The sequence below is a fragment of the Cucurbita pepo genome, chromosome LG05 (genome assembly GCF_002806865.2).
Source record: "Cucurbita pepo subsp. pepo cultivar mu-cu-16 chromosome LG05, ASM280686v2, whole genome shotgun sequence".
Lineage (NCBI taxonomy): Eukaryota > Viridiplantae > Streptophyta > Magnoliopsida > Cucurbitales > Cucurbitaceae > Cucurbita > Cucurbita pepo.
The window spans coordinates 10,304,343-10,327,904 of record NC_036642.1 but is presented as its reverse complement, the minus strand read 5'-3'; the positions used below and the strand labels follow the sequence as shown (position 1 = coordinate 10,327,904).

Below are 23,562 nucleotides of genomic sequence, written 5' to 3'. Positions count from 1 at the left end.
GATTGACCGCAAAAATGTATGTATAATCTCAATAATTGGAAGTACTGGGAAATGGCTATGGAAAGCTACAAGCATTATGTTCATTTTTACATCAACAAATCACTGCATTTCCAAAAGAAAAAATGTCAATACCTCAAGCAATCATCAGATCAAACAAATCTATTACAACATATACTTTCTGCGTGGATGTAACCATGCTGTGGGAGGGTATAATACATAAAACTTCCCCAGAATTACCTACGAAAAGCTTATCCATACATAGATCTGTAACACGAACCAAATATAATCACAAGCGAGATTTCGCGTCTGCCTCAGACGAGGAAAAGCGATTTCATCGAGCAGAGAACCTCGGCAGATCAAAGCATGAAGACAGACTACCAAGTTCTATGATTTTTCTACATCTGCTGACGTTCTAACCCTGAAATGAATGGGAACTTAACTATATCAATGCTGCCTATTGGAAATTGGTATATACAAACATTGGAGATAAAGCAATTACCTCAATCTTGGTCGACCTTGGATTTTTTCCCAGTAACAATCTGGAATATACGAAGGCCTCTACTGAAAGCTTCATTGAATAAGATTCTCGTCTGCATTGACTGAAACCCTGGTAACCATGATAGCACTGCTACGGGAATCATGACGATCACTCCGAACAATATATCGTAGAATCGTGCCACGGAAATAACAACTTCCCAAAGTATTGTCGACTGGAGGAACGGCCGGAGTACTTGGGCAATCAACAATAATCCCCATCCCGTAGGAAGAAATGCCAACAAACTAGTGAAGATATCTATGAATCTAAATGCTGTAAATTCAAGCAAGGCGACTATAATGACAACTGCAAGTATAATAATGAGGAATTGGACGAGCCGATAGTAGATGTGCTCTTTAGCAGCGTATTTATCCCGAGCATACGCTACAACCACGTAAGTTGCCAAGGCCACAAACACGTATATCCAAGATAACAGGTAAACAGCAATACTCGTACTGCCAGCAGAAATTCCAAGCTGATATACAACACCATACTGGAAAAAGAAGAATCTGAGGTCTAAGATTATCTCCAGCACCTTGCCCCAAAACCCAGTTGTCTTTAAATGATCCTGTTCTTCATACCACCATCTTTCCCAACTCTGTTCAGCTTTTGCAAATATGCTGCCACGGTACCATATCCAGTTCATGAAGTCATCGAAGTCATATACAGTCTTCAACCAATCAAAACCAGAAGGATTAAATACGAACGGGGCCATCAACCACGAACCCACGAGGAACCAACTTGTGAAGGTCATGGCAATATAAACAAACGTGTCAGAAGACACTGCACTATGTGATGCATAAACTATAAGAATCAAACCAAGTTCGATTGCTTTAATGAAATGGCTGCGAGCATAAAGCCTATAGTTTTCTGCAAAACTCTTGTGCTGCACAACAAAACCACGGCCTGTTGCCCGATACTTCGCACCACCATGAAGAATGGTTCTTCCAAAATAATGAGCACGAGTTCCCATTGAAAACGTGTAGAATATGGATGAAAGCTGGAGTTGCATGGTCAAAAAGTCCCAGATTGATTCAAGGAAACCATGTTCAAGCGAGTTCTCTACAATCATTGGGAGTGCAGTGAAAAGACCAAGTTGGATGATGAACTGCTGGTTCAAAATTGTAGCAAGTGCCCCATTATTAGATTCACTTGCGATAGCATTTTCAATACCACTAAGAGCAAGATAAAGTCGCCCCCATAAGAATGCATACACAGTTAAAGTTACCATCATTGTGTTGAAAAAAAATCCGACGGTAGTGTAAAAGAACGATAGCATACGAAAGAAGTCAAGCCTGTGACCCAACCTGTATACATCTCTACTGAGAACTTGCTCACCATTTCCACTAGCAACCTTGGCCTCAAACATGGACACCTGATTAAATCCAACATCCCTCCCCTTGCCTACTTGGATGTATTCGTGGTGCGTAACATTACCTCCACGCAGCGTACAATTAAAGCCTGCAAATATGTCCTCACTGATGTTAATCACTCTGGATGCTTTACTGATTCCACCTCTAGTCAAGAACCAAAAACGATCAAACACATCTGGATGACCATAATGCATACGAATTTTTAATGGGTTAGCTAGAACTCGTTGACCCAATGTGACAAAACTAGTTTCCTGAGCTGACATAAACCACGCAAGTGATGAAACAGAACCGGTAAAAATATGCTCTCTAACTCCCAAGATAGTGGGCTTCCTAATTCCATAATTGTGCCTATATTCTTCCAAGAGATTTCTCATTTTGAGTGCCTCCTCAAAATAGTTGTCTTGGTTCATATCGATTGTTTGCACTGCATCACCACGTGTAAAGATAATAGCATGATTTTGGTTCTCCGGTTTACCCTCTCCAAGCTTCAAGGGACCAGGCAACTTTATCCTGTAAATCTCCACTTCCCTCTCTAGCTGATGATCATATTTTACCAGAACAGAGTAGTAATCTTTCTCTCCTCTCCCAGTAGAAACCTCATCAACATAGGCAACTCGCAGGGCCTCGTTGCTTTTCATCAAGTATAAAATTTCCTCAGCATGAGGATCTTTTTTGGCCTTTTGGGTCCCATAAATCTGACAGGCAACCACGTAAGTATACTTCATCAAAGCAGTCCCATGCTCATGGCCTTTAAAAAGCAAACTTACTGAACTGCCTGATCTACTAAAGTTCCTAGATGAAGGTAAGCTTTCTGAGGCAAAACCATCAATACTACCTTCTTGTCTCAAAGAACCATGCTCTTGTGATCCTTCCCTAATGTCCACTTCTGAAGCAGAATCCAAATATGCCAGCATCTTGAGGGCTCGATAATAATACATCATTCCTCTCACAGTTCGGGTTAGTGTCTGTCCCCTGAATGACGCCCAAAGCCTAAGATCTCTTAGCTTAGTTGTCCAAATTTCACCGTCTTTCATCATTCCTTCTCGGTTCATACGTTCCAGGAAATTTTTCCATTCATCAACATAAATTGTCTGCAGATAGTACAGAATTGAAATTCCATCTTCATTTTCAGTACGAAGCTGTTCTTTGCTGTATAATACTTCCTCGCTGTAGTAGGGGGTCAGGACACTGAAAGCCATCATTTTCTCAACTTGAGGCGCATGAGGAATGTTCATGAATAAGGAGTTACTAAAAAAAGCGAGTCGGCGCCTTGCCTCAAGATTGATTGGTATGTTATGCATAGAGTCCCGAGAGGTAAGAATAGTATGCAAACGACGAGCCTGGCGGTAAAAGCTCTCATTACTAGCATCAGGAAACTTAACAGCATTTTCAAAAAGAAGCCCAGTGGTTGAGGTTGAGTTACGGAGAGCCAATCCATCAACTATTAGTTGATCACCGCTTCGCTTCTCCTTGAAAAAGTCTCGAGTGGCAATTTCATAAAGTGCCTGTAGTGTGTTTACAACTTGGTTTGTGTCTTTCTTAGGTTTGCTCAATAGTTCAGCAAGTTTGATCAACTTGGTATGGAGCTCTGGCAATGCATTCATATTGAATGTTTTTGTGAACTTCTCAAGTTCGATAGAATGATCAATCTCTTGGAATAAAACTGTCATAATTGATTTCTCTTCAGAATTATGCTTAAGAATCTGGAGTAGCAAATGCCTGATGGATTCGTAGGCTTCAATAACAGCACAACGTCTATACTCATTCTTGCAAATCTTATGCCAGAGCCATTTGTCAGGAGCATCTATCAATTCTTTGGCTTGACTGAGTGCGAGCAATAGCTCATTGCAAAGAAGGAAACATGGCCAGCGAATAACTTTAATATTCCAAGAATTCAGGGGCAACTCCAATAGCTCAACCTCATGGTCAGAGATGATATCTTCTTCCCTGAAAATAGTTATTATCTCATTCCATATTATAGCAAACTTAGTGGCCTCAACCTGGTTAGATTCAAGCTTCTTATAAGAATGGCCAAGACCGTATCTAAGCTTCAACCGATGAATAGCATCTTTAAACTTGCTCTTCAGTGTCCCTCTGGCATTTAGAAGTTGCTCTTCAGGCATCAGATTAAATTGAATGGCACTGGCAAAGAACTGGAATCTTAGCCTCAACTGTGGGATATTCCGTATCTCACCCAAGTGATCAAACAACCCAACAGCTGCTCCAACAAAAGAGGAGTAGATTGAATACCAAATCTGCAAATCCATGAGGTAGATCAAGACAACAGGAAGCCAAAGTAGTATGACAGCAAATCTGTTACTTCTCGTAAAGAACTGATGCCACTCGTACGTGACGTCCCTCAATTGCAACAGTGATTTTGTAGGGGCAATCATGGGTTTGATCTGCAGAAAATAACTAAAGCTGAATTTTGTAGCAAGCACCAGAATCCAGAACAAGCTGTACTTGATATTGTCCACCAGGCCTTCCCTCAACCCACGGCCAACAAAAGTCCTGCTCTGAAACCACCACGATAACATATAAAAGATCCTCCAGTTGGTCTCTTCCATGAAATTCCTAATCCATGGCAGGATAAAAAGAGCCAACGCCAGAACCTCTGGAACAATAAACACACCGCCTGCAATAAGAAAATTGCTAACGTCCTTGTTAGCCTGAGCAGACCAAATTCTATCTCGGTTCCTCTGCGTCCAAATCCTCACGTAAAAAACTACGAACAAGATGGTCCATGCTGCAGCAACAATGGATTTCATTACCAATCTCACTCCAAGTCCCAAAGTTTCCCTTGAAACCAAACTATACTGCATCGCTGCATCAAGCAATGTCTTCACAAACCTCAAGCCACTCCAAGTGAAAAACACACTCAAAAGCTTAATTTGGACATCTCGCTCCCTCAACGAAAACCATGGCTGCCTACCATCCCATGCAACAATAATGGCGGCCTGAAGAAATAGAATTAACATGACCCATAGACTATCGAAACTTCGAAACAAATTCCAGAAAGATCTTTGCTCTACAAATCCAGTCTTGCCCACATGCCTACCCCTGCTAGAAGTCACAAAAAAGTTACTACCCACATCAATGGGCCATTTGAGTTTCTCAAAGCACCTCTTACTCCAAAAATACTCGTTAATATCGTCATAGTTCCTCCAAATTCGATGCGGGGCAGTTCCATTTTTGCTACTCTCAACCTCAGCTTTTATGGTCTCGTAAATGGGTTTAACAACATAATTTAGGAAAGCATTTTCGCCCGAAAAAGTAGGCAATATCGGCTGTCCAGTATTTTCATCTATATAATCCTCCAAAATCTTATTCATTTCCATGGCCATGTGATGGAAGATATAACAAATACATTCAGGAGCAAAGCGTAAATTAGCAGACTCACCCCAAATGAGCAAGTACAACGAAACATACAGCAATTCCCGGCGCTGATCCGCCTCACGACGATCCGAGATCCAAATGTTGGACTTCTTCCCCAGGTACGAGCACCAATTGGTGTAATTCTTCAACAGCTTCTTCCTAAAGCGCCGTAAAACGGCGGCGTCAAGAGTGTCAATATTATCAGGAGGAGGGGTTAAACGCATCTGAGCATTGGCCAAATGAAGCACAAGATGCTCCCGTTGATTCCGAACGTTATCCTTCTGAAACCCAAAGAAAAGCGCAAGCCAATCGAGGATATCCAAGTGAGGAAGCCATTGAACATACGGCGGCTTCCGGAGGCTACCAACCGCCCGCAAGGCAGCAGTGGCGGCGCGTACCTCCGGAAAACGAAGTGAAGGATGATCAGCAAGGAGATTGTGGATGGGGATTATGTTGTAGGGTTCATTTTCATCAGGCGGCGGCTGAGGGCGCTGGCGAGTACTCATGACATCAAAATCAAGGTTAGATTCAATAGAAACAACTACAATATGCTTCTAAACAGCTTCAGCTTCCGACCAAGAGAAGAGAGAGAAATCTTTAACAGTAGAGAGATAAAAGGTTGAAGATCCAAAGACAAGACAACCTCTCGCATTCAGAAATGGAGGCCGAAGAAGGAGAAGACTCCTGCTCTACGCGTTGCCGTTTTGTTCGTCTCATCTAGTCGTTTCGTGCGATTTTCCTATGCCGTGAAATTCAAAATATCTTAAAATCAGTATTTTTAGTTCCAAATTTTAGAAAACAGTTAATTAAAGTTTTAATCTTTTTTTTTTTTAATCCATAATTGTAAACTTACTAATTAAAGTTGAATTAAAATATACTGACCGAATGTGAATCCTTGTAATGGACCATATCTTTTAATCTTGTCTAAATAATTTATTTATTTGTAGAGACTTAATTAATAAAAATATCCCTAATTTTATCTCAAAAATATCTTTAAATTTTTAAAACATTTGAGTAATATTTTTAAATTTAACAAAAATTTATATAAAAATACTCTCCAACCTTTTAATAGCGTTTTAAAAATAATTTTAAAATTAGCATTAACCTCATTTACCTCTATTAAAAAAATGTACAATTCATATTTATCTATAAAATATTGTAACGTTACTTTAAAAAGTTTATTAATATATTAAAATGTGATATTAACTATAAAAATTTTATTTATTAAAAAAAAGTTTACTCTTTTTAATTTAAAAATATTAATAAAACTTTTGAAAATTGATGGATATTTTTTAAAAAATATTAATAATTTTCATCCATTAATAATATTTTTATTAATTTAGCATAAATTAAAGAATATAATTTGTTTTGGTAGATATGTAATTCAGAATTTAGTAGAAATTATTTGATTTAAAATAAAAGTAAAGTTTAGGGAATCTTAAAATTCAAAAGTGTATGGAGCGAATTCAAAGCCTAGGAATTAAAATAATATGTATTTTACATTTTCTTTTTAAAAAAAGATTCCACATATCCAATCAGCGTTGGCCACGTGTGTCGGGAGTTGGGAAAGAAGCCTTTTTTCTGTGATGGGAAGTTGACTAAACGACCCGCTTGGTTTGAATTTCATTTCCCAAAATGCACCTTAATGGTTAAGTAATATTATGGTGGGACCCACCACGATCCATCGTGGAAATATTATAATTTATAATTACTTTCAAAAAATAAAATAAAAACTAGGGTATCTGAAGTTAAATCTCGGTTCTATCAAGTTGAGTTTTTACGTACTTAATTATTGACACGTTGTATAAAATACGTATATCGTTCTCATTATCAAAATAGGTTTAAGGGGGTTCAAGATATTTCAAACGCTCTCTTATGTCAGGGAGGTTCGAGTTTTCCGAAAAAAAAACTATTTTATTTACTCGCCTATAGAAATTAGTAAATTAGTTGACTACGCCATATATTTATTAAATAGTAATAATAACCAAAGTCGTTTTTTTTATAAATATTGAATTATTAGGTGTATTTTGTCAAAAAGTTTAAAAGTCAATTTTTAATGCGACATAATTTTTTTATTATTATTATAAAAATCAATTAATATTAAATCTTTTACTTTATATAAAGGGGGAAGAGAAAAAAAAAAGAATTAATATTTTATTCAAATTGTATATATGACGTGGCGGTCATGATTTTCAAAATTCAAATCAAAGTGCAGTAATTCAAGAATAGAAAGGGCGGGGAGACGGACGCGTAGCTTTTGGGGCTTTGACGTGGACAACCATATGACTTGTCAGTACAGGCTGGCAAAATATTGTAAATTTAGTGGAATATAAAATTATATTCAAAGTGGATGGTACATAATTTCTAATATAATATCAAATTCACGCACTCTTCTTAGTTTAGCCATCTTCTTAGTTTAGCCATGTCAATAGAATCCTCAAATATTGAATAAATTATGTAATTTGTTCGAGTGCTCTAGAGAATGAGGCCTTAGGAGAGGCTCTATGATATATTTTGTTAAGAGGATTATTGAGTGGACAATATCATAAATAAAGTTATTTTGTGATTAATTTGTTTATTAATTTAATGCAAACATTTCTCGTTCCTCCTGGCATATAGCTATCATATATGACTCACCATGAATACTATACACAATTTTGAAGTAATTGTGACACTAAATATCGAATTTAATCAATTGACGTATCAATGAAGTCATTCAACTATTATTTAAATAAGTACCATGTGCTACCATATGCATAGAGTTTAATGCATTCTATTATTATACACGAGTATAAATTAATTAACTCATGAAAATTTAGAATTTTAATTAATATAAATATTAATTTAAGAGTCTAAGTAACACAAATTATGGATCTTTTTAAATTTATTTTATTTTAAGCTGCGTTTTTCATTTATTTTAATTAGTCTACCAATTATTTTAATTAAAAAAAAAGAAAATGATAAGAAAAAATAATAATTATAAATAAAAAATAATAATAACTCCGGAATTAAGGCCACCCCGCCTCTCACATTATTAAATATTATTGTCATGTATCATGCCGTATAAATTTTCCAATATAATTTAGATTTGTTTTATTATATTTGAGGACTCTATTTACTTAATAAATAATAATAATTTAAAAATGTTATTTTCAAAACTTTTCATAATTAGTTTCATTAATATTAAACTTTTTTTAAAACTTTAAATAATAATTTTAAATTTTTTAAGAAATTAAAAAATATATTTACCATAGATATCATAATGGTAAACTTTTAAAAATAATATTAAATAATTTATAGGGTGTTGATAGATGTTTTCGTCCATATTGATATTAAAAAAAAAATTAAACTTCTTTTTACAAACGTCAATAGTGTTGGTACTACGTTTAAAATTTTATGTCAGTACTGTCCAAATATTTTTTTTAATTATTTTAAATAATTAAAGGGTATTTTTGAAAACTACTTTTCATTCAAAATTAATATAAAGATACTTTTTAATTTTTTTTTTTAAATGTTTAAAGGGTATTGTTTGAATTTTTGAATGATTAAGGTTTTTGTTTGATCAATAACGATATATATTTTTAATTATTATTGAAAAATCAATTTTTAATATCATTATAATTTTAAAATTTAAAATTTTCTTTAGAAAAACTAATAATAAAGCCAAGTTACAGAGCATGCCGTCTGAGTCTGCAGCAGCAGGAACCATCCACGCCTCAACCTCAACGATGAACAATTTATTAACAAATTCCATCTCTGGCGATATCACCGTTGCTGTACGTTCATCTTCTTTCTATTCCGCGTTCGATCATCTGCAAATTCTATTGGGTTTCTGATACATTTCGCTTGAGATTTAGGGTTTTTGATCTTTCGTGGGTTTCAATCCTCCGGCTCTGTAGTTAAAACAGAGGAAATGCCAACTTTTTCTTCGCTCTCGGCGGCGACCGCACTGTCCGGCATCCCGAAAATGGCTTCTCCGGCGAGGAACCCAATTCCTAATGTTCATCCCGCATCGTCTCAATTCTGCCCTAATTTGAAATTCAATCCCAAAAGATCTCTGTTCGTTGTATTCACCTCTAGTCAGAAGCCCCAATTTCCGTGCAAATCTCGGCGGAGGAGCTCCGTCCAATGCCTTTTCACCGGCATTGTTGAAGAAATGGGGCGTGTAAAAAACTTGGGTATTGCTGAAAATGGGGGTTTTGATTTGGAAATTACAGCGAAAACTGTTCTTGAAGGCGTTAACCTTGGAGACAGTATTGCTGTGAATGGAACTTGCCTTACGGTGACGGCTTTTGACCACAAACTATCTGAATTCAAGGTGGGGTTAGCGCCGGAGACGCTCAGGAAGACATCGTTGGTGGAGCTGGTGCCGGGTTCTCCGGTGAATTTGGAGCGGGCGGTTCAGCCAATCAGCCGAATGGGTGGGCATTTTGTGCAGGGGCATGTGGATGGGACAGGGGAGATAGTGTCGATGGATGCTGAGGGGGACTCGTTGTGGGTAAAGGTGAGGACGTCGGAGGCTGTGCTGAACTATATTGTAGCAAAGGGATTCATTGCGGTGGATGGAACTAGCTTGACTGTGGTGGATGTTTTTGATGAGGAAAAGGCTTTTAACTTCATGTTGGTTGCTTATACTCAGAATGCTGTGGTGGTTCCATTGAAGAAAGTGGGGGATTTGGTGAATTTGGAGGTTGATATTCTTGGCAAGTATGTGCAGCGGCTCCTCACCAATGGTGCCATCGGCTCCATCGAGTCTCAGTGACAGTAAAAGCCTGAAAATAAGGTCTTAAAAGCTTTGTCTTGCCTTGTTATGCTATGTATTTTAGCCATTATCAACTTGGGGTTGGGGAGGAATAAATGGTCTAATGGTCTTCTACTGTCTTCTCTTTTATTGTCCCTGTCAATTTAGATCGACTTTTTTGTTATTTTATATCAGCCTAAGCTCATCGTTAACGGATGTTGTCCTTTTTGTATTTCTCAAAATTCTCTTCAAGATTTTTTGTTTGTTACAATGGTACAAGAACGAAACGTCGAGTGATGTGCCAGCGAGGAAGTTGAACCTCGAAAGGAGTGGACACCAGGCGATGTGCCATCGAGAAAGCTGGGTCCCGAAGAGGGTGAATTGGTGGTCCCACGTCGATTGGAGAGGGGAATGAGTGCCAGCGGGGATGCTCGGTGCCAAAGGGGGTGGATTGTGAGATCTCACATTGGTTGGAGAGAGGAACAAAACATTCTTAGTGTGAGAACCTCTCTCTAACACACACATTTTAGAACTGTGAAGCTGACGACTCTACGTAACGGGTCAAAATGCGGTGGGCTTGGGTTGTTACACTTGCATTCCATTCTAATAGGTGCTACTATTATTGTCTTGAGAGTAGGGTTGGCTCATCATGATTAGGGGAAGATAAGAGTTTATTCAACAAGGCATACACAACATGGCTCGTGCTTTACTAATTGACGCGTATTATAGAATCTTTATATGTATAAGTAAAATACGAGCTAAATTATATATACGTTCTTGAATATTGGTCTTAGTTTAAAACTTTCAATGGATCATGCATAAGTTTTGGCAACCAAACTCTCAAAAGTTGTTGTCGAACGATGGATGATTCAAGAAGAGATGTCCATGGCAGGAATAGAGGAGAGGAGTCTTTGTTGTTAAACGATGGATGACTTAAGTAGAGATGTCCACGGGTGGAGACGGAGAAGAGAAGTTCTATTGCTTAATGATGAGTGACTTAGGTAGGAACGTCCACGGGCAGGGACATGAAGAGGAGTTATGTTGCTAAACAGTGAATGACTAGATAGAGATGTCCACGGATAGGCACGAGGTGAGTCAAGTCTATTATTATTTTTATATTAATTTAGCCTTGTTTTAATTTCCATAGTTGTACATAGTATTATCCTTTTGAATGACTTGGCATGGGAAGATCATTGGTTTTTTTCTGATATGAGGTTGTGGAGAAGCCAGATATTTGGAGCCAATGTGCCACATGGAACTACTTACATTCACACAAATAATTCGACCACTGACCTAATAATCGAGCGACAACTAGTATCACATGACGTAAGACAATGAGAGGTCGGAGTTGAGGAGGTCGAGGTCAAGGTCGGGTCAAGCTTTAGTGATGGGACATGATATAGATTTTTTATTCGACTCTTACCCAAATTCAACCCTTCTCAAATTTAGACTTCCATCGCATGTAGTTTGATCGAAAAAAAAAAAAAAAAAAAATTCAATCGCTCACCTTAATTTATTTTAGTTTAAAACAATTAATACGATTTATTAAAATTTAAATTTGAAGATAAACACAATTTAATGTGGGTTGAATTGGATTAAAAAAAAATAGTGGTGGACAATGCAGGGGTTGGACACGTGTTATGTTTTTTGTGGCTATTAATTTTTATTAAATATTCCCATGAAAAAAGTCGTTTTGACATCACTGCCCTTACGAAATCACTTTTTTCCACTAACCAACGAATTATTTCGTGGGGAAAATGGCTTTTAAGGGAAACAAAATTAATTTTATTTTTTGTAATAGAAAAATTAATTAATAATTTTAAAATGACACGATATTGAGTAAAATTATAGAAAATTAGATAAGTTGATGGTTGCTTAATGATTTATTTAGATCACATTAATAAATAATTATACTAATATTTGAATTTCAAAATTACAGAGTAAAATTGTCAAATCACAGTGTGAACGACGGGAATTCCTCCTCCTCCACCGGTGGTGTTCTAAATATCTAAGGCGGAGATGATGGGGATGGGTAGGTAGTGAAGGAGGTACTGTTACGTGGTGTAATCGACACCATACACGTGGAGAAACCTTATTGGCCACGTAAGGAAAAATTGACCAATCAGAGTAGGGCCAGAGGACTAACTCCCAACTGCTCGCCTCGAAAGAATCAACGTCGGTGTGCCGCAGAGGCCTTAATTTTTTAAGGTTATTTTCCAAATTAAACCTTTTTTTTTTTAATTCTCATTTTCGTCCGAGTGCAATTTGACAAACTTACCCTTTCTAGATAAAGCTTTATTGTTTTTATTATTTAGGTTAAATTAATAAAAATACCCGAACCTTTACATTTTGTTTGAAAAATAACCTTAAACATTAAAAAAAAATTAAAAAATTAAAAAAGGTTTTTACCATTAATTTTTTTATGACAATCATTAATACTCTATTTCAAAAATACCATTGAACTTTCAATCGTGTCTCGAAAATTATTATTATTATTTTTTAAAAATGGTATTATTAAATTTTTTTAAAGTCTACTGATGATTTTTTTAATTTAGCTTATTATTTATTTATTTAAAAATATTTTTGTCATAGATAAAGCTCAATTTTGCCTAAGAAGAGCTCAATAACGTAGCTAATATAAATAAAATAAAATTTTGAAAAAGAAAAAAGAAGGGGGGTATTTACGTCATATAACAAGATGTAAAAGCAAAATTAAAATTTAAAAAAGAAAAAGAAGGGGGGTAAGAAGGTAATTTAACGACACCGAACCGGCGGACAATACCGCGCCAATTATTTGTGAATTACAAAAATTCCTCTCTCCACAATATATATTTATTTAATTTAGACGCCGTCGCTGCTTCACCGAAATTGCTCTCTTTTCCTCTTCTTCTTCTTCCACGCTTCCTCCATTTTTGCAAGATGAAGAAATCTGGTATCATTGCCGCTTCCATCGCCGCCGCCTCCGCCGCCGTCTCCGCTTCCCCTTCTTCCTCTACTCTGTTCTGCGACCCAAAAATTCAGCTCCCTTGTCAGGTAAGCCTTGATCCACAAATCGTCGATTAAAAGATTCCATCTTGTTGAATTTGACTCGTAAATTTCGGGTCTTTTTCGCGGTTTTTGAGATCTGGAGAGTTTAATTTGCAGGAGGAAAAGGAATTAGGACAGAATTCTTCGTCTTCGGCGGATAAATTTGCCCCCAAATTTGATGGGTTGAGATTTATTGAAACTCTGGTGACGGCTCACAGATGAGCTCCGCCGGGGGACGACCATGGATGCGACGGCGGGACCCACCTCGGCCGCAACTCTGTTTGTCTATTTTTTTTTTTAAATGTGATTTTTCTTGTGGAAAGAAAGGATAGATGATGGAAAAAGTTGTTAAAAGTCTCTTATTTTGTACATTAAAAAATAGATTAAATAATAATTTTAGTTTTTAGCTTTTTATTATTTTAATAAAATTATTGCCGAAAATTGAGAATTTCGGACGACAAAAAGAAAAAAAAAGTATTTTCCTTAAATTAGGCTAAAGAGAAAAGGTTGTTTTTTTTTTTTTTTTTACAAATTTACAAACAATACAACCTTAAATTGCAATCTTGTCGACGAATTTGATCTACCTCCAGTTGAGTGTTCTTTGAATGGGATAACCTTTAAATAGCTGAACTCATAATGCATACACGTCCAAATTCAAAAGGTTAAAGGTTCAGACGCTCCAACCGGGTTGAACGGTAAAAAAAGATAGCAACAGAGTGAGGGCAAAGAATATGGTCTCCATAAACAATAATAAATATGTATAAAAAAACTTCGTTCTTACGAAAATTGAAATCACTGATATTCAAAATTAATCCTAAGACTAAGGACTATAAGGGGTTTCAAGAACATCATACTTGACACTAGCAAAAGCTGGTTGCATGTCTAACTTTACGAGTGATCGATCGCCCCATCCGAATGCGTCGAGAAGTGAGAGCTTCTAACAATACTTCCAGAGAATCTTCCAATGCTTCGCCCTGTTTTTCCAATCCAACCGAACTTAACCTTGGAATGAGTTGAAGTTCAAACAGCAGGCTAGCTGCTGCTGCTGCTGTGCAGGTTCGGTCCCATGATGGTTGAGGCCTTCACATTCACAAAAGAAAGGTTGGGACCTCATGCAATAGGAAAGACGTGTACATTACGAAAAAGAAAATGATTCTTATGTTTATCATAATACTACGACAGTTATTATTCCTATTGGGTGTCTGGCAAGAGCACCAGAGAATGCTAACTCGACCAGAAAAGGGGCCCCAGGTGGGTTCATATTCGCACGTATGAGCCGTGTGTAGAATAGTAAAAAAAGTTCAATATTCTATAATGGATTGCTGGCTCGAGTTTTTACCTGAGTTTATGCATTGCAGACGAGCCAGTAGTCAAGGATATGCATGGAAGGTCCTCCCCCCAAACTGATTTGGCTTGCTCCTGCGTAATAGCAACAATCATCAGACTAGTCAGTCATTCTGTGTTATAGGCGAAACATTGGCTTTCTCCAGAAATAACCCAGCAAAGATCCAACTAGAAGATAGAGATTCAAAAATGCTACATAACATTACCCTGAGTCGGTTGAACATTGCAGCAGAGTTGCTCCATGTACCATCAATCAAAATAAAATTCAGAATTCCATCTCCATCAGTCTATGAGTAGAATCAACAAGAACATTATGACCTTGTTCAACTGGAAGAACACGAGATTTTACGAAACGAAAACCATAGCCAAAAAGAACATAACATCAGCCAGAATACTAAGTTACAGTACTTGAAACTGCAAGGATTGAAAAGCTGAGCCTAGAAGTCTTCCATAAATGATGAATAAATAGGTAGCCCAGCCATAATGATCACACAAGAATAGTAATGGTGTGGAAACCTCTCCTTAGCAGACGCGTTTTAAAAACCTTGAGGGGAAGCCTGAAAGGGAAAGACCAAAGAGGACAATATCTCATAGCGGTGCGCTTGGGACTGTTACAAATGGTATTAAAGTTAGACACCGGGTGATGTGCCAACGAGGAGGCTGAGCCCCAAGGGGGGTGGACACGAGGCAGTGTGCCAGCAAGGACGCTGGGCCAGAAGGGAGATGGATTGGGGGGTCCCTCATTGATTGGAGAAGGGAACGAGTGCCAGTGAGGACACTGAGCCCCAAAGGGAGTGGATTGTGAGATCCCACATTGGTTGGGGAGGAGAATGAAACATTCTTTATAAGGGTGTGGAAACCTTTCCCTAGCAGACGCGTTTTAAGAACCTTGAGGGGAAGCCCGAAAGGGAAAGCTCAAAGAGGACAATATCTGCTAGTAGTGGATTTGGGCTGTTACAAGTAATATGATAAGCCATGCATGCACGTGAACTAGTGCACCAAATTAGAGAAATGATTTGTGAATTCTGGTGTGTTTAAATTTCTTCTACCATGTCTTGATTTGTATCAGTACCAATTGACAATATGAAATCAAACTCAATCAAGAAAGGGACAATCACAACACTGTTTCAGACAAATATGTACCGTTTGCTGCGTGCGTTCTTGCTTAGTCGAGAGTTCAGAGCTGAAGGCCTCCTGAACACTTTTTGAAGTTGCATTTTTGTTGGGGTAAAGGCAACAAACCTTGCTTTTACCTGGGTAATATTGTAAACAAAAGAAGAAAATAGGTATTACAAGCCATGCCAACTGTGCTAATGAGCAACAATTTGTAAATCTGACAGCAATGATCGGTATATATTTCTCATAGATGAAGAGGAATACCATAAATCACCTCATGAAATGCATAATTTCTTAGTCATAGCGTAAGACATTATATTTAGTTTTTGCTATAATAAAATATCGTGAGATCCCATATCGATTGGAGAGAGGAACATGGGTCAACGAGAATGCTGGGCCCCGAAGGGGGTGGATTATGAGATCCCACATCGGTTAAAGAGGAGAACGAAACATTTTTTATAAGGGTGTAGAAACCTCTCTCTACCAGACGTGTTTTAAAAACCTTGAAGGAAAACTCAAAAGAGAAAACCCAAAAAAGACAATATCTGTTAATGGTGGACTTGGGCCGTTACAAATAGTATTAAAGCCAAACAACAGGCAGTGTGCCAGTGAGGATGTTAAGCCTCGAAGGGAGGTGGATTGTGAGATCCCACATCGATTGGAGAGGAGAACAAACATTCTTTATAACAGCGTGGAAACCTCTCCCTAGCAGACGAGTTTTAAAAATCTTGAGGGGAAGTTCGAAAGGAAAAACCCAAAGAGAACAACATCTGCTAGCGGTGAGCTTAAGCTATTACAAATACATTTATAGTCTTGTTAAAGCTTACACGAGGAACACAATTACCTGCTGACTTAAATGCACTCCACATGAAATCTTCATGTTCTGAGATACCATAGAGGCACAAAGTTGTGGCTTCTACACCAAAGACTTGCAGCAACAACTTCCCTGTGTTGTTCTGCCGCAGAAAATCCTGCACAATGACTCCACAACATTAAGTCAAGTTTAGTAGATCAAAAGGACCCAGAATTGATCAACACTAGACAAACCTTTGGATGCATATATAGCCAAAACCGTGCTCCAGACCAAAGAGGACAATGCTTGACTCTTGAACACATACAATCCTCAAAAGGAAGCCAGCACTAAACAGTCTCCAAAAGAATCCAAGAAAGCTAGAGAAGTTAAATTCATAATAACTAAGCTCTGTAAATACTCAAGGACCCCAAGAAATAAAGAACCATTTAGAACAAATTATACCTTCTGACAAAGATAATCCCGACTGCCAAGCAAACGACATGCTATTTGTCGAGCTGAAAAGAATTGGAGTTTCTGCTCAGAACTACCTAGAGCCTGATATGTAGCTCGGTGTTTCTTGTCCTCCTGAGTTTTAAAGTATCCCTGGAATTTTGGAGATTAAAAGGGCAATCGTTTGCATAAACAGAAATATACAGAAACATTATCCAGATGAATTCCTTGCAAGAGATAGAGAAACAGCAAATGGGTATAAGATTTAACACATTCGTTGCATTTGTAACGAAGAACTGATGAACATATTGAATGAATTTGTGGCATACCTGAAGCTTGCCCCCATTACCACCAAAACTCATTTGGGCATCAATATTTTTCTCCAAAGCCTTCAATTCCTCGATAATTTCCGTTACCATTGTAGGCATCGGAGATGTGGAGCCCCAACCCTGCCATTCCTGCAACGTGATCGGAGTATCTTCACTGGTTCCGCGAGATTCTGTTGATATGGAGTTGGACGCGCACCTCGAGATGCGGGCGTCGGGGTTTTTGGTGATGGAATCCATCTGGGTTTTGGTTGAAAACGCGCGAGATTGAGAGCGATTGAAAGAGGGGGCAAAGGCCCTTATAGTGGAGAGCATGGTGGACTTATGTTCCTCCAATTCCCAAGAAGCGCGATACTGCTCCGTGTTTCCTCTCGCTGCATTTCATTCATAGTGTGGAATTTGGATTGGGCTTCTTTTTTTAAGATTGAATACTTATAGGTTTTTATGACATTTAAACCTTTTGAAATCTGTAATAAAAGTATGATCTTTCAAAATAATTATTAAAAAAACGCCAACCCAACCCAACTCAACCCAGTTTAAAGGTTAGGGTTCTTCATTGTTGCGAGACATTTTAGAGAATACCAAAGCAAAACCATGACAACTTATAGACAATATCATACTTTCATCAACTAATGTGGGATCTATAGTTTAAGACCCATGACTTATATGACAATAAATTTCCGTTCATTTACTTTTCGATCTTTAATATGATTAAGTAATTTATTAATTAAAAAAACTATTCTAAAGTTTTACAAAAAAATCCCAATATTTTTATAAAATTTCATGATTTTTTATTGGGTCACAACTTACCATTTGTGTGTAATATATATACATAGGTGTTGAGAAATCAAAGAAAATCTTCTGAAACACCAAAAGCCAGAGTCCTCATCAATGAGTAATGGGGTCATCGTTGAACTGCAAACAAACTCCCCCAACTGTGCTAAGGTAGTTGAAGACATTGTGAAGCTCGAGAAGAAGATATTCCCAAAACATGAGTCTCTTGCCAGATTCTTCGACGAAGAATTGAAGAAAAAGAATTCAGGATTGCTTTTCCTGGACTTGGATGGTGAAGTCGTAGGCTATGTCATGTATTCTTGGCCCTCTTCCCTCTACGCTACGATCGCCAAGCTCGCAGGTTCTATCCTCGTTTTCTTTCCTCCCTCCCCTGAATTATCTTCACACCCATTTTTGTGGATATTGTATATGTTGAATTGAATGCGAGATCTGCTGATGCTTTGGATTATCTAGTACTTTCAATTCATCTTGTAAATGATCTGATTTAGTTTAGATGAACTTCAGCTATAAATTTGCGATCTGGCTAGCTTAATGTATCGATCCTAGTCTTGTTGATTTTGCAACTTTTTTTTGTGCACATAACCTGTTTGATAAAAGGGCTGAGAGAAAATCTCCCCCTTTTCCATCTGGGGTTTCTAGGAAAGCTTTTAAGACTGGTGAATTGTGCGTGAATTTCAAACGTTTGCATCCCTCTTGCTAATCAACACACATTGTGTGCTTTCCTGGCATGTGGGTTGTAAACGAAGTGCAGTGAAGGAGAACTATAGAAGACAAGGTCATGGAGAGGCACTGCTGAAGGCAGCCATTGAGAAATGCAGAACCAGAAACATTCAACGCATAGGTCTTCATGTTGATCCCCTGAGGACTGCGGCTGTGACTCTCTACAAGAAACTTGGGTTCCAAGTTGATAGCTTGATTGAAGGATACTACTCTGCTGATCGAGATGCCTACAGGATGTACTTGGATTTTTGATGCGGTTTATGACATTTTCTGAATTAAGTTTCAGATATCGTGATGATATATTTATATTAGAGAAGTGTTGGGCTCTTCTGTTGTAATTTTATCATGCCTGTGGGTAAAAACTTGATGATGATGATGATGAGTTTATGGATCATATGCAGGCACAAACTGAAATAAGAACAATGAACAATTGATTACATCAAAAGAATTGTGGCGATAAGAGGTAATTCTTTCCTAGTTCTCTCTTATCATGATGTAACTTGTCGTTATTGTCGTTATTAATTAGAAACATGGAGACGTCCTAACAATGTTTAAGCCCACCGCTAACACATATGGCTCTCTTTGAGTTTTCCCTAAGCTTCCCATCCAGGTTTTCAAAACGTGCTTTTAGGGAGAAGTTTCCACACCCTTATAAAAAATGTTTCATTCTCCTCTCCAACCGATGTGTGATCTCACAAACCAACCCCTTTGGGACCTAGCGTCGTTGCTGGTACTCGTTTTCTTCTCCGATCGATGTGGGACTCCCCAATTCACCTCCTTCGGGGCCAGCGCACTGACACTCATTCCCTTCCCCAACTGATGTGGGATCTCACAACCCACCCTCGAAGCCCATCGTCCTTGTCTGACAGGGAGAGGTTTCTACACCCTTATAAAAAAATGTTTCGTTCTCCTCCCCATCTGATGTAGGATCTCACAGTTCACCCCCGAATCTAGTGTCATCGTCTGATAGGGAGAGGTTTCTACACCCTTATATAAAAAATGTTTCGTTCTCCTCCCCATCCAATGTGGATCTCACAATTCAGCCCCTTTGGGGCCCAGTGTCCTCGTTGACACTCATTCCATTCTCCAATCGACGTGGTGGGACCTCCCAATCCACCCCCTTCGGGGCCAGCGTTTTTGCTGGCACACCGCCTCATGTCCACCCCTCCTTAGGACTGAGCCTTCTCGCTAACACATCCACCCATGTATGGCTGTCTTACCATTTGTTCTCCTCCTCAACCAAGATCAAATCTCACATTTTAACATCCTCTTCATCCTCTTCATCCTCTTCATCATATGCATCCTAATAAATAAGCTTTTTTTAGTTATTCTCATTGATAAACAATTATTCTATGTTCTTTTCTATGGGTAAAAACAAAAACTTTAATTGAAGTAAAAATTATTATTTTGTTGCAACGCTGACAAGTAATTTCTATAATCTCTTACAAGGTTTTCCCTTCTCCTTTAAGCTATTCGTCTTCTAATACTTTTATTCCCCACATTCGGTTTTTAAATTCATTGGGTGAAAGAAGCCGTCGTCATATGTCCAACGGTGGACGAACGGGCTTCGATGAAAATGGGTAAACTGTTCCTTGGAAATAGGAAGGAGCGCAAAAATCGCAAAAGTCCCTTAAAGCCAGAAAAAGCGCAAAAATCTTGGCGCGCAGCGGATATTTCTGGCGGTTGAATATTACGTTCATTAGGCTTTTCTTCGCTATCTGCTTTCTCATTTTTTGTTTGCGTATTGTCTGGTCAATTGTGTATTGGCAACAAATGGTGAGAATGATAAGGGCGTGCATACAATCTTTGTTGAAGTTTGTGAATTCTGGAAATGGGTTGGTTGGAATCGCCATGATTTTGTATGGAATTTGGTTGATGAGGGCTTGGCAGAGGCATTTGGGCCATTTTCCCTTTGAAAGACCCGATGACCCAATTCCATGGTATTGCCTTTTGGCTCTCTTGCAGACTTTACAATCTGGGATTTCCTTCTATTTTCTGGGTCTCTTTCTGTTTCTTGTAATGTTGTGCAGGGGTCAGACTGAGTATTGGAATCCATCGATTTCATTATTAATCTGACAAAATGTAGGAATTATCTTCGTATTCTTTATTCTTTCTGCGTTATGATTCTTTGTAGGATGGGTTCTAAACCTCTAGTTTTTCCCTCAATGAAGGAGAATAGGTTAAGATGAGTCTATGAATTTAAACAAACTTGTTACTGGGATTGTTGACGGGGAATCCGAATGATCCTGAGTTTATAAGTAAGGAATACATTTTCATAGTACAAGGCTTTTTGGGGAAGCTCAAAGCAAAACCATGAGAGCTTATGCTCAAAGTAGACAATATCATACCACTGTGAAGAGGCGTGATTCCTAACCCTTAGAGTATTATAGCTGTTGATATGGTTTAGATTTGGGTTCTCCGGCAGTTGGTTAATGGGTGCCACTTAGACTGGGATGTAGCTTACATACTTGGTCTTGCTTAAATTTCAGGTTCATGTACAGTTTTTTTGGCGTGGGCATTCTTCTATGTGTGATCACATGCGTGGGTCATATTGCTGCTGAAACTGCTCGTGGTTGTTGCCTTCATATCGTACGGTGTTCTTACTTGACTAAATGATATGAATCTCCCCTTCCCCATTTTTTCCCTTTTGTTCAATAGATTACTTGACAAATGAGTATGTTTGTCCTTCAATGGATGCAGTATGTGATGCTTGTCTTTGTGGTTCTCATGGTGGAGGCTGGGTTGGCTACTGATGTATTTCTGAATCGTGATTGGGAGGAGGTGAACATTTTACATTCGAAAGCGTTCACGCGTCGTTTATCTCCGATGCAACTGGCTGCTAACAGATATTTATACCTCTAGCTGATCATTTTCAACTTTACACCAGGACTTTCCAATGGATCCGAGTGGAAGTTTTGATCAGTTCAAGCAGTTCATCAGATTGAACTTCGATATCTGCCAATGGATAGGGATCTCAATGATGTCTATTCAGGTCTGTTTCTCTCCCTTTCTCTCTATTGTCATGTTGGCCTGTCTTAAGGTAGGGAATCCTTCTGGCTAACCTGTAATGTGGATTGGCTTGTCTCAGGGTTTGTCTCTGTTGTTGGCTATGTTACTAAAAGCAATTGGATCGCGTCGATATTATGACAGCGATGACGATTATGCACCTGAGAGGCTTCCGCTTCTTAAGAATGCTCTTCATTCACCAAGTACATGTGTTATTGGAGACCCCGTCTTTCCATCCAAAAACGACGCGTGGAACAAACGAACTGACGATGAGGTATAAATACACAATCATGCTCCTATCTGTGAGGCTGGTCTTATATATGATGACCGTGAAATTGTTGTCCTTTTGTTGCTGCAATAACCTTTATTTAGTGTGAGACTCCACGTCGGTTGGAGAAGGGAACAAAGCATTCATTCTTTATAAGAGTATAGAAACCTCTACCTAATAGATGCGTTTTAAAACTGTGAGGCTGACGACGATACATAACGGGCCAAAACGGACAATATATGCTAGTGGTGGGCTTGGGCTATTACTAATGGTATCAAAGCCAAACATTGGGCGGTGTTCCAGTGAGGACGCTGGGCTCCCAAGGGGGTGGATTGTGAGATCCCACATCGGTTGGAGAGAAGAACGAAACATTTCTTATAAGGGTGTGGAAACCTCTCCCTAGTAGACGTGTTTTAAAACCGTGAGGCTGACGGCGTAACGTAACGGGCCAAAGCAGACAATATGTTCTACCGTTAGGCTTTTGGTCTCAATTTCTACCCTGTTTTTTTGTCATTAGAACAACTTTTATGCTGATTTCCCATGGTAGAAGCGACTTAAATCTTGTCTAAGCTGATAAGAACTGTTCATTCATCCATCTCTTTGACCTTTGCAGTAAGCCTGCAACAGAAGCAGCCTATTACCTTGCATTGAATACTCTCATTGCATACTAGGTGCGTCATTTCCTGTACTGGGCTTATTCATATATGTATATGTAATCAGCTATATATTGATTCATTTTTCATCCTTTTCCTATCAGGAAAGAAGTTGATCGAAAGCGCGAATTTGACACGGATTTCATTCTCTATTGTTTACAGTGAGCTATTTTCTTTCTGAACACTATAGCTCATATCAGTAGAATTGAATATGATTCTTATAAACCAGAAATTTTTTTCTCGCAGAAAAATACTCGTGATGGGTTCAGATGTGACAACATTATATGTAAATCATGTTAATAGAGATTGTGGTTCATGTACTCTTCTGAAAGCAGTTTCCTAAATCCTAATGGTATCTGTTCCTAAAAAAAATCATTTACTGAGCCACCCGTGCTTGCTATCATGTCTTAGATTTTCCTGTGTCTTTGTCTTTGTTTGCGGTTGGAGAGGAAAACAAAACATTCCTTAAGGGTGTGGAAACTTCTCCCTAACATATTTTAAAATCGTGAAGCTGGCGGCGATACATGACCGACCAACGCAGGTGGGATTAGACTGTTACAAATGGTATCAAAGTCATACACCGTGTGGTGTGTCAGCGAGGATGTTGGACCCCAAGGGGGTCGATTGTGAGATCCCACATTGGTTGGAGAGGGGAACGAAACATTTCTTGTAAGGGTGTGGAAACCTTTTCCTGACCCTCAAGGGGGTAGATTGTGAGATCCCACGTTGATTGGAGAGGGGAACGATGGAAACCTCTTCCTGATCTTCAAGGGGGTGGATTGTGAGATCCCACGTTGATTGGAGAGGGGAACGATGGAAACCTCTTCCTGACCTTCAAGGGGGTGGATTGTGAGATCCCATGTTGATTGGAGAGGGGAACGAAGCATTTCTTGTAAGGGTATGAAAACCTCTCCCTAGCAGACCGTTTTAAAATTGTGAAATTGACATGCGGAGATATATAATGGACCAAAACGGATAATATTTGTTAGCGGTAGATTTACATGTGAAATGGGATGGAAAAGAGGGGCCTAGAAATTTTG

General features: G+C 38.4%; 6 protein-coding genes and 1 non-coding gene across 8 annotated transcripts; 4 read left to right on the top strand and 3 right to left on the bottom strand.

Moving 5' to 3' along the window:
* Positions 1–2: 2 nt before the first annotated feature.
* Positions 3–6,003, bottom strand: LOC111795837 (callose synthase 12-like). The gene is made up of 2 exons (XM_023678440.1): positions 500–6,003; positions 3–418 (listed from the first exon to the last, which is right to left on the bottom strand). Exon 1 carries the CDS (start codon positions 5,787–5,789, stop codon positions 501–503), a length of 5,289 nt encoding a protein of 1,762 aa, XP_023534208.1. The 5' UTR covers positions 5,790–6,003; the 3' UTR covers positions 3–418; position 500.
* Positions 2,780–2,860, bottom strand: LOC111796280. Its single transcript, XR_002815325.1, has one exon. It is a non-coding gene; the product is annotated as a small nucleolar RNA J33 (small nucleolar RNA).
* Positions 6,004–8,991: 2,988 nt separating the features above from the next.
* On the top strand, positions 8,992–10,157 carry LOC111794369 (riboflavin synthase-like). Its single transcript, XM_023676339.1, has 2 exons — positions 8,992–9,059; positions 9,141–10,157. Exon 2 carries the CDS (start codon positions 9,197–9,199, stop codon positions 10,043–10,045), a length of 849 nt encoding a protein of 282 aa, XP_023532107.1. The 5' UTR covers positions 8,992–9,059; positions 9,141–9,196; the 3' UTR covers positions 10,046–10,157.
* A 2,693-nt stretch (positions 10,158–12,850) lies between these two features.
* Positions 12,851–13,445, top strand: LOC111794370. The gene is made up of 2 exons (XM_023676340.1): positions 12,851–13,057; positions 13,169–13,445. Exons 1-2 carry the CDS (start codon positions 12,944–12,946, stop codon positions 13,271–13,273), a joined length of 219 nt encoding a protein of 72 aa, XP_023532108.1. The 5' UTR covers positions 12,851–12,943; the 3' UTR covers positions 13,274–13,445.
* A 323-nt stretch (positions 13,446–13,768) lies between these two features.
* LOC111794368 lies at positions 13,769–17,462 on the bottom strand. Its single transcript, XM_023676337.1, has 8 exons — positions 17,084–17,462; positions 16,767–16,907; positions 16,559–16,651; positions 16,356–16,482; positions 15,539–15,648; positions 14,602–14,682; positions 14,391–14,470; positions 13,769–14,131 (listed from the first exon to the last, which is right to left on the bottom strand). Exons 1-8 carry the CDS (start codon positions 17,393–17,395, stop codon positions 13,912–13,914), a joined length of 1,164 nt encoding a protein of 387 aa, XP_023532105.1. The 5' UTR covers positions 17,396–17,462; the 3' UTR covers positions 13,769–13,911.
* A 459-nt stretch (positions 17,463–17,921) lies between these two features.
* On the top strand, positions 17,922–19,063 carry LOC111795822 (putative ribosomal-protein-alanine acetyltransferase). The gene is made up of 2 exons (XM_023678414.1): positions 17,922–18,215; positions 18,627–19,063. The coding sequence occupies exons 1-2, from the start codon at positions 17,972–17,974 to the stop codon at positions 18,845–18,847; spliced, it is 465 nt and encodes a 154-aa protein (XP_023534182.1). The 5' UTR covers positions 17,922–17,971; the 3' UTR covers positions 18,848–19,063.
* A 1,040-nt stretch (positions 19,064–20,103) lies between these two features.
* On the top strand, positions 20,104–22,901 carry LOC111795820 (tetraspanin-19). 2 transcript variants are annotated; one of them, XR_002815256.1, is made up of 8 exons: positions 20,104–20,535; positions 21,085–21,184; positions 21,296–21,376; positions 21,483–21,587; positions 21,684–21,875; positions 22,483–22,540; positions 22,627–22,683; positions 22,769–22,901. XR_002815256.1 is itself a non-coding variant. In XM_023678413.1 (6 exons), the coding sequence occupies exons 1-6, from the start codon at positions 20,369–20,371 to the stop codon at positions 22,483–22,485; spliced, it is 648 nt and encodes a 215-aa protein (XP_023534181.1). In that variant the 5' UTR covers positions 20,104–20,368; the 3' UTR covers positions 22,486–22,541. The 2 variants fall into 2 exon arrangements, 1 of the variants encoding a protein (XP_023534181.1); XM_023678413.1 differs by lacking the exons at positions 22,627–22,683; positions 22,769–22,901 and having other exon boundaries at positions 22,483–22,541.
* Positions 22,902–23,562: the final 661 nt, after the last annotated feature.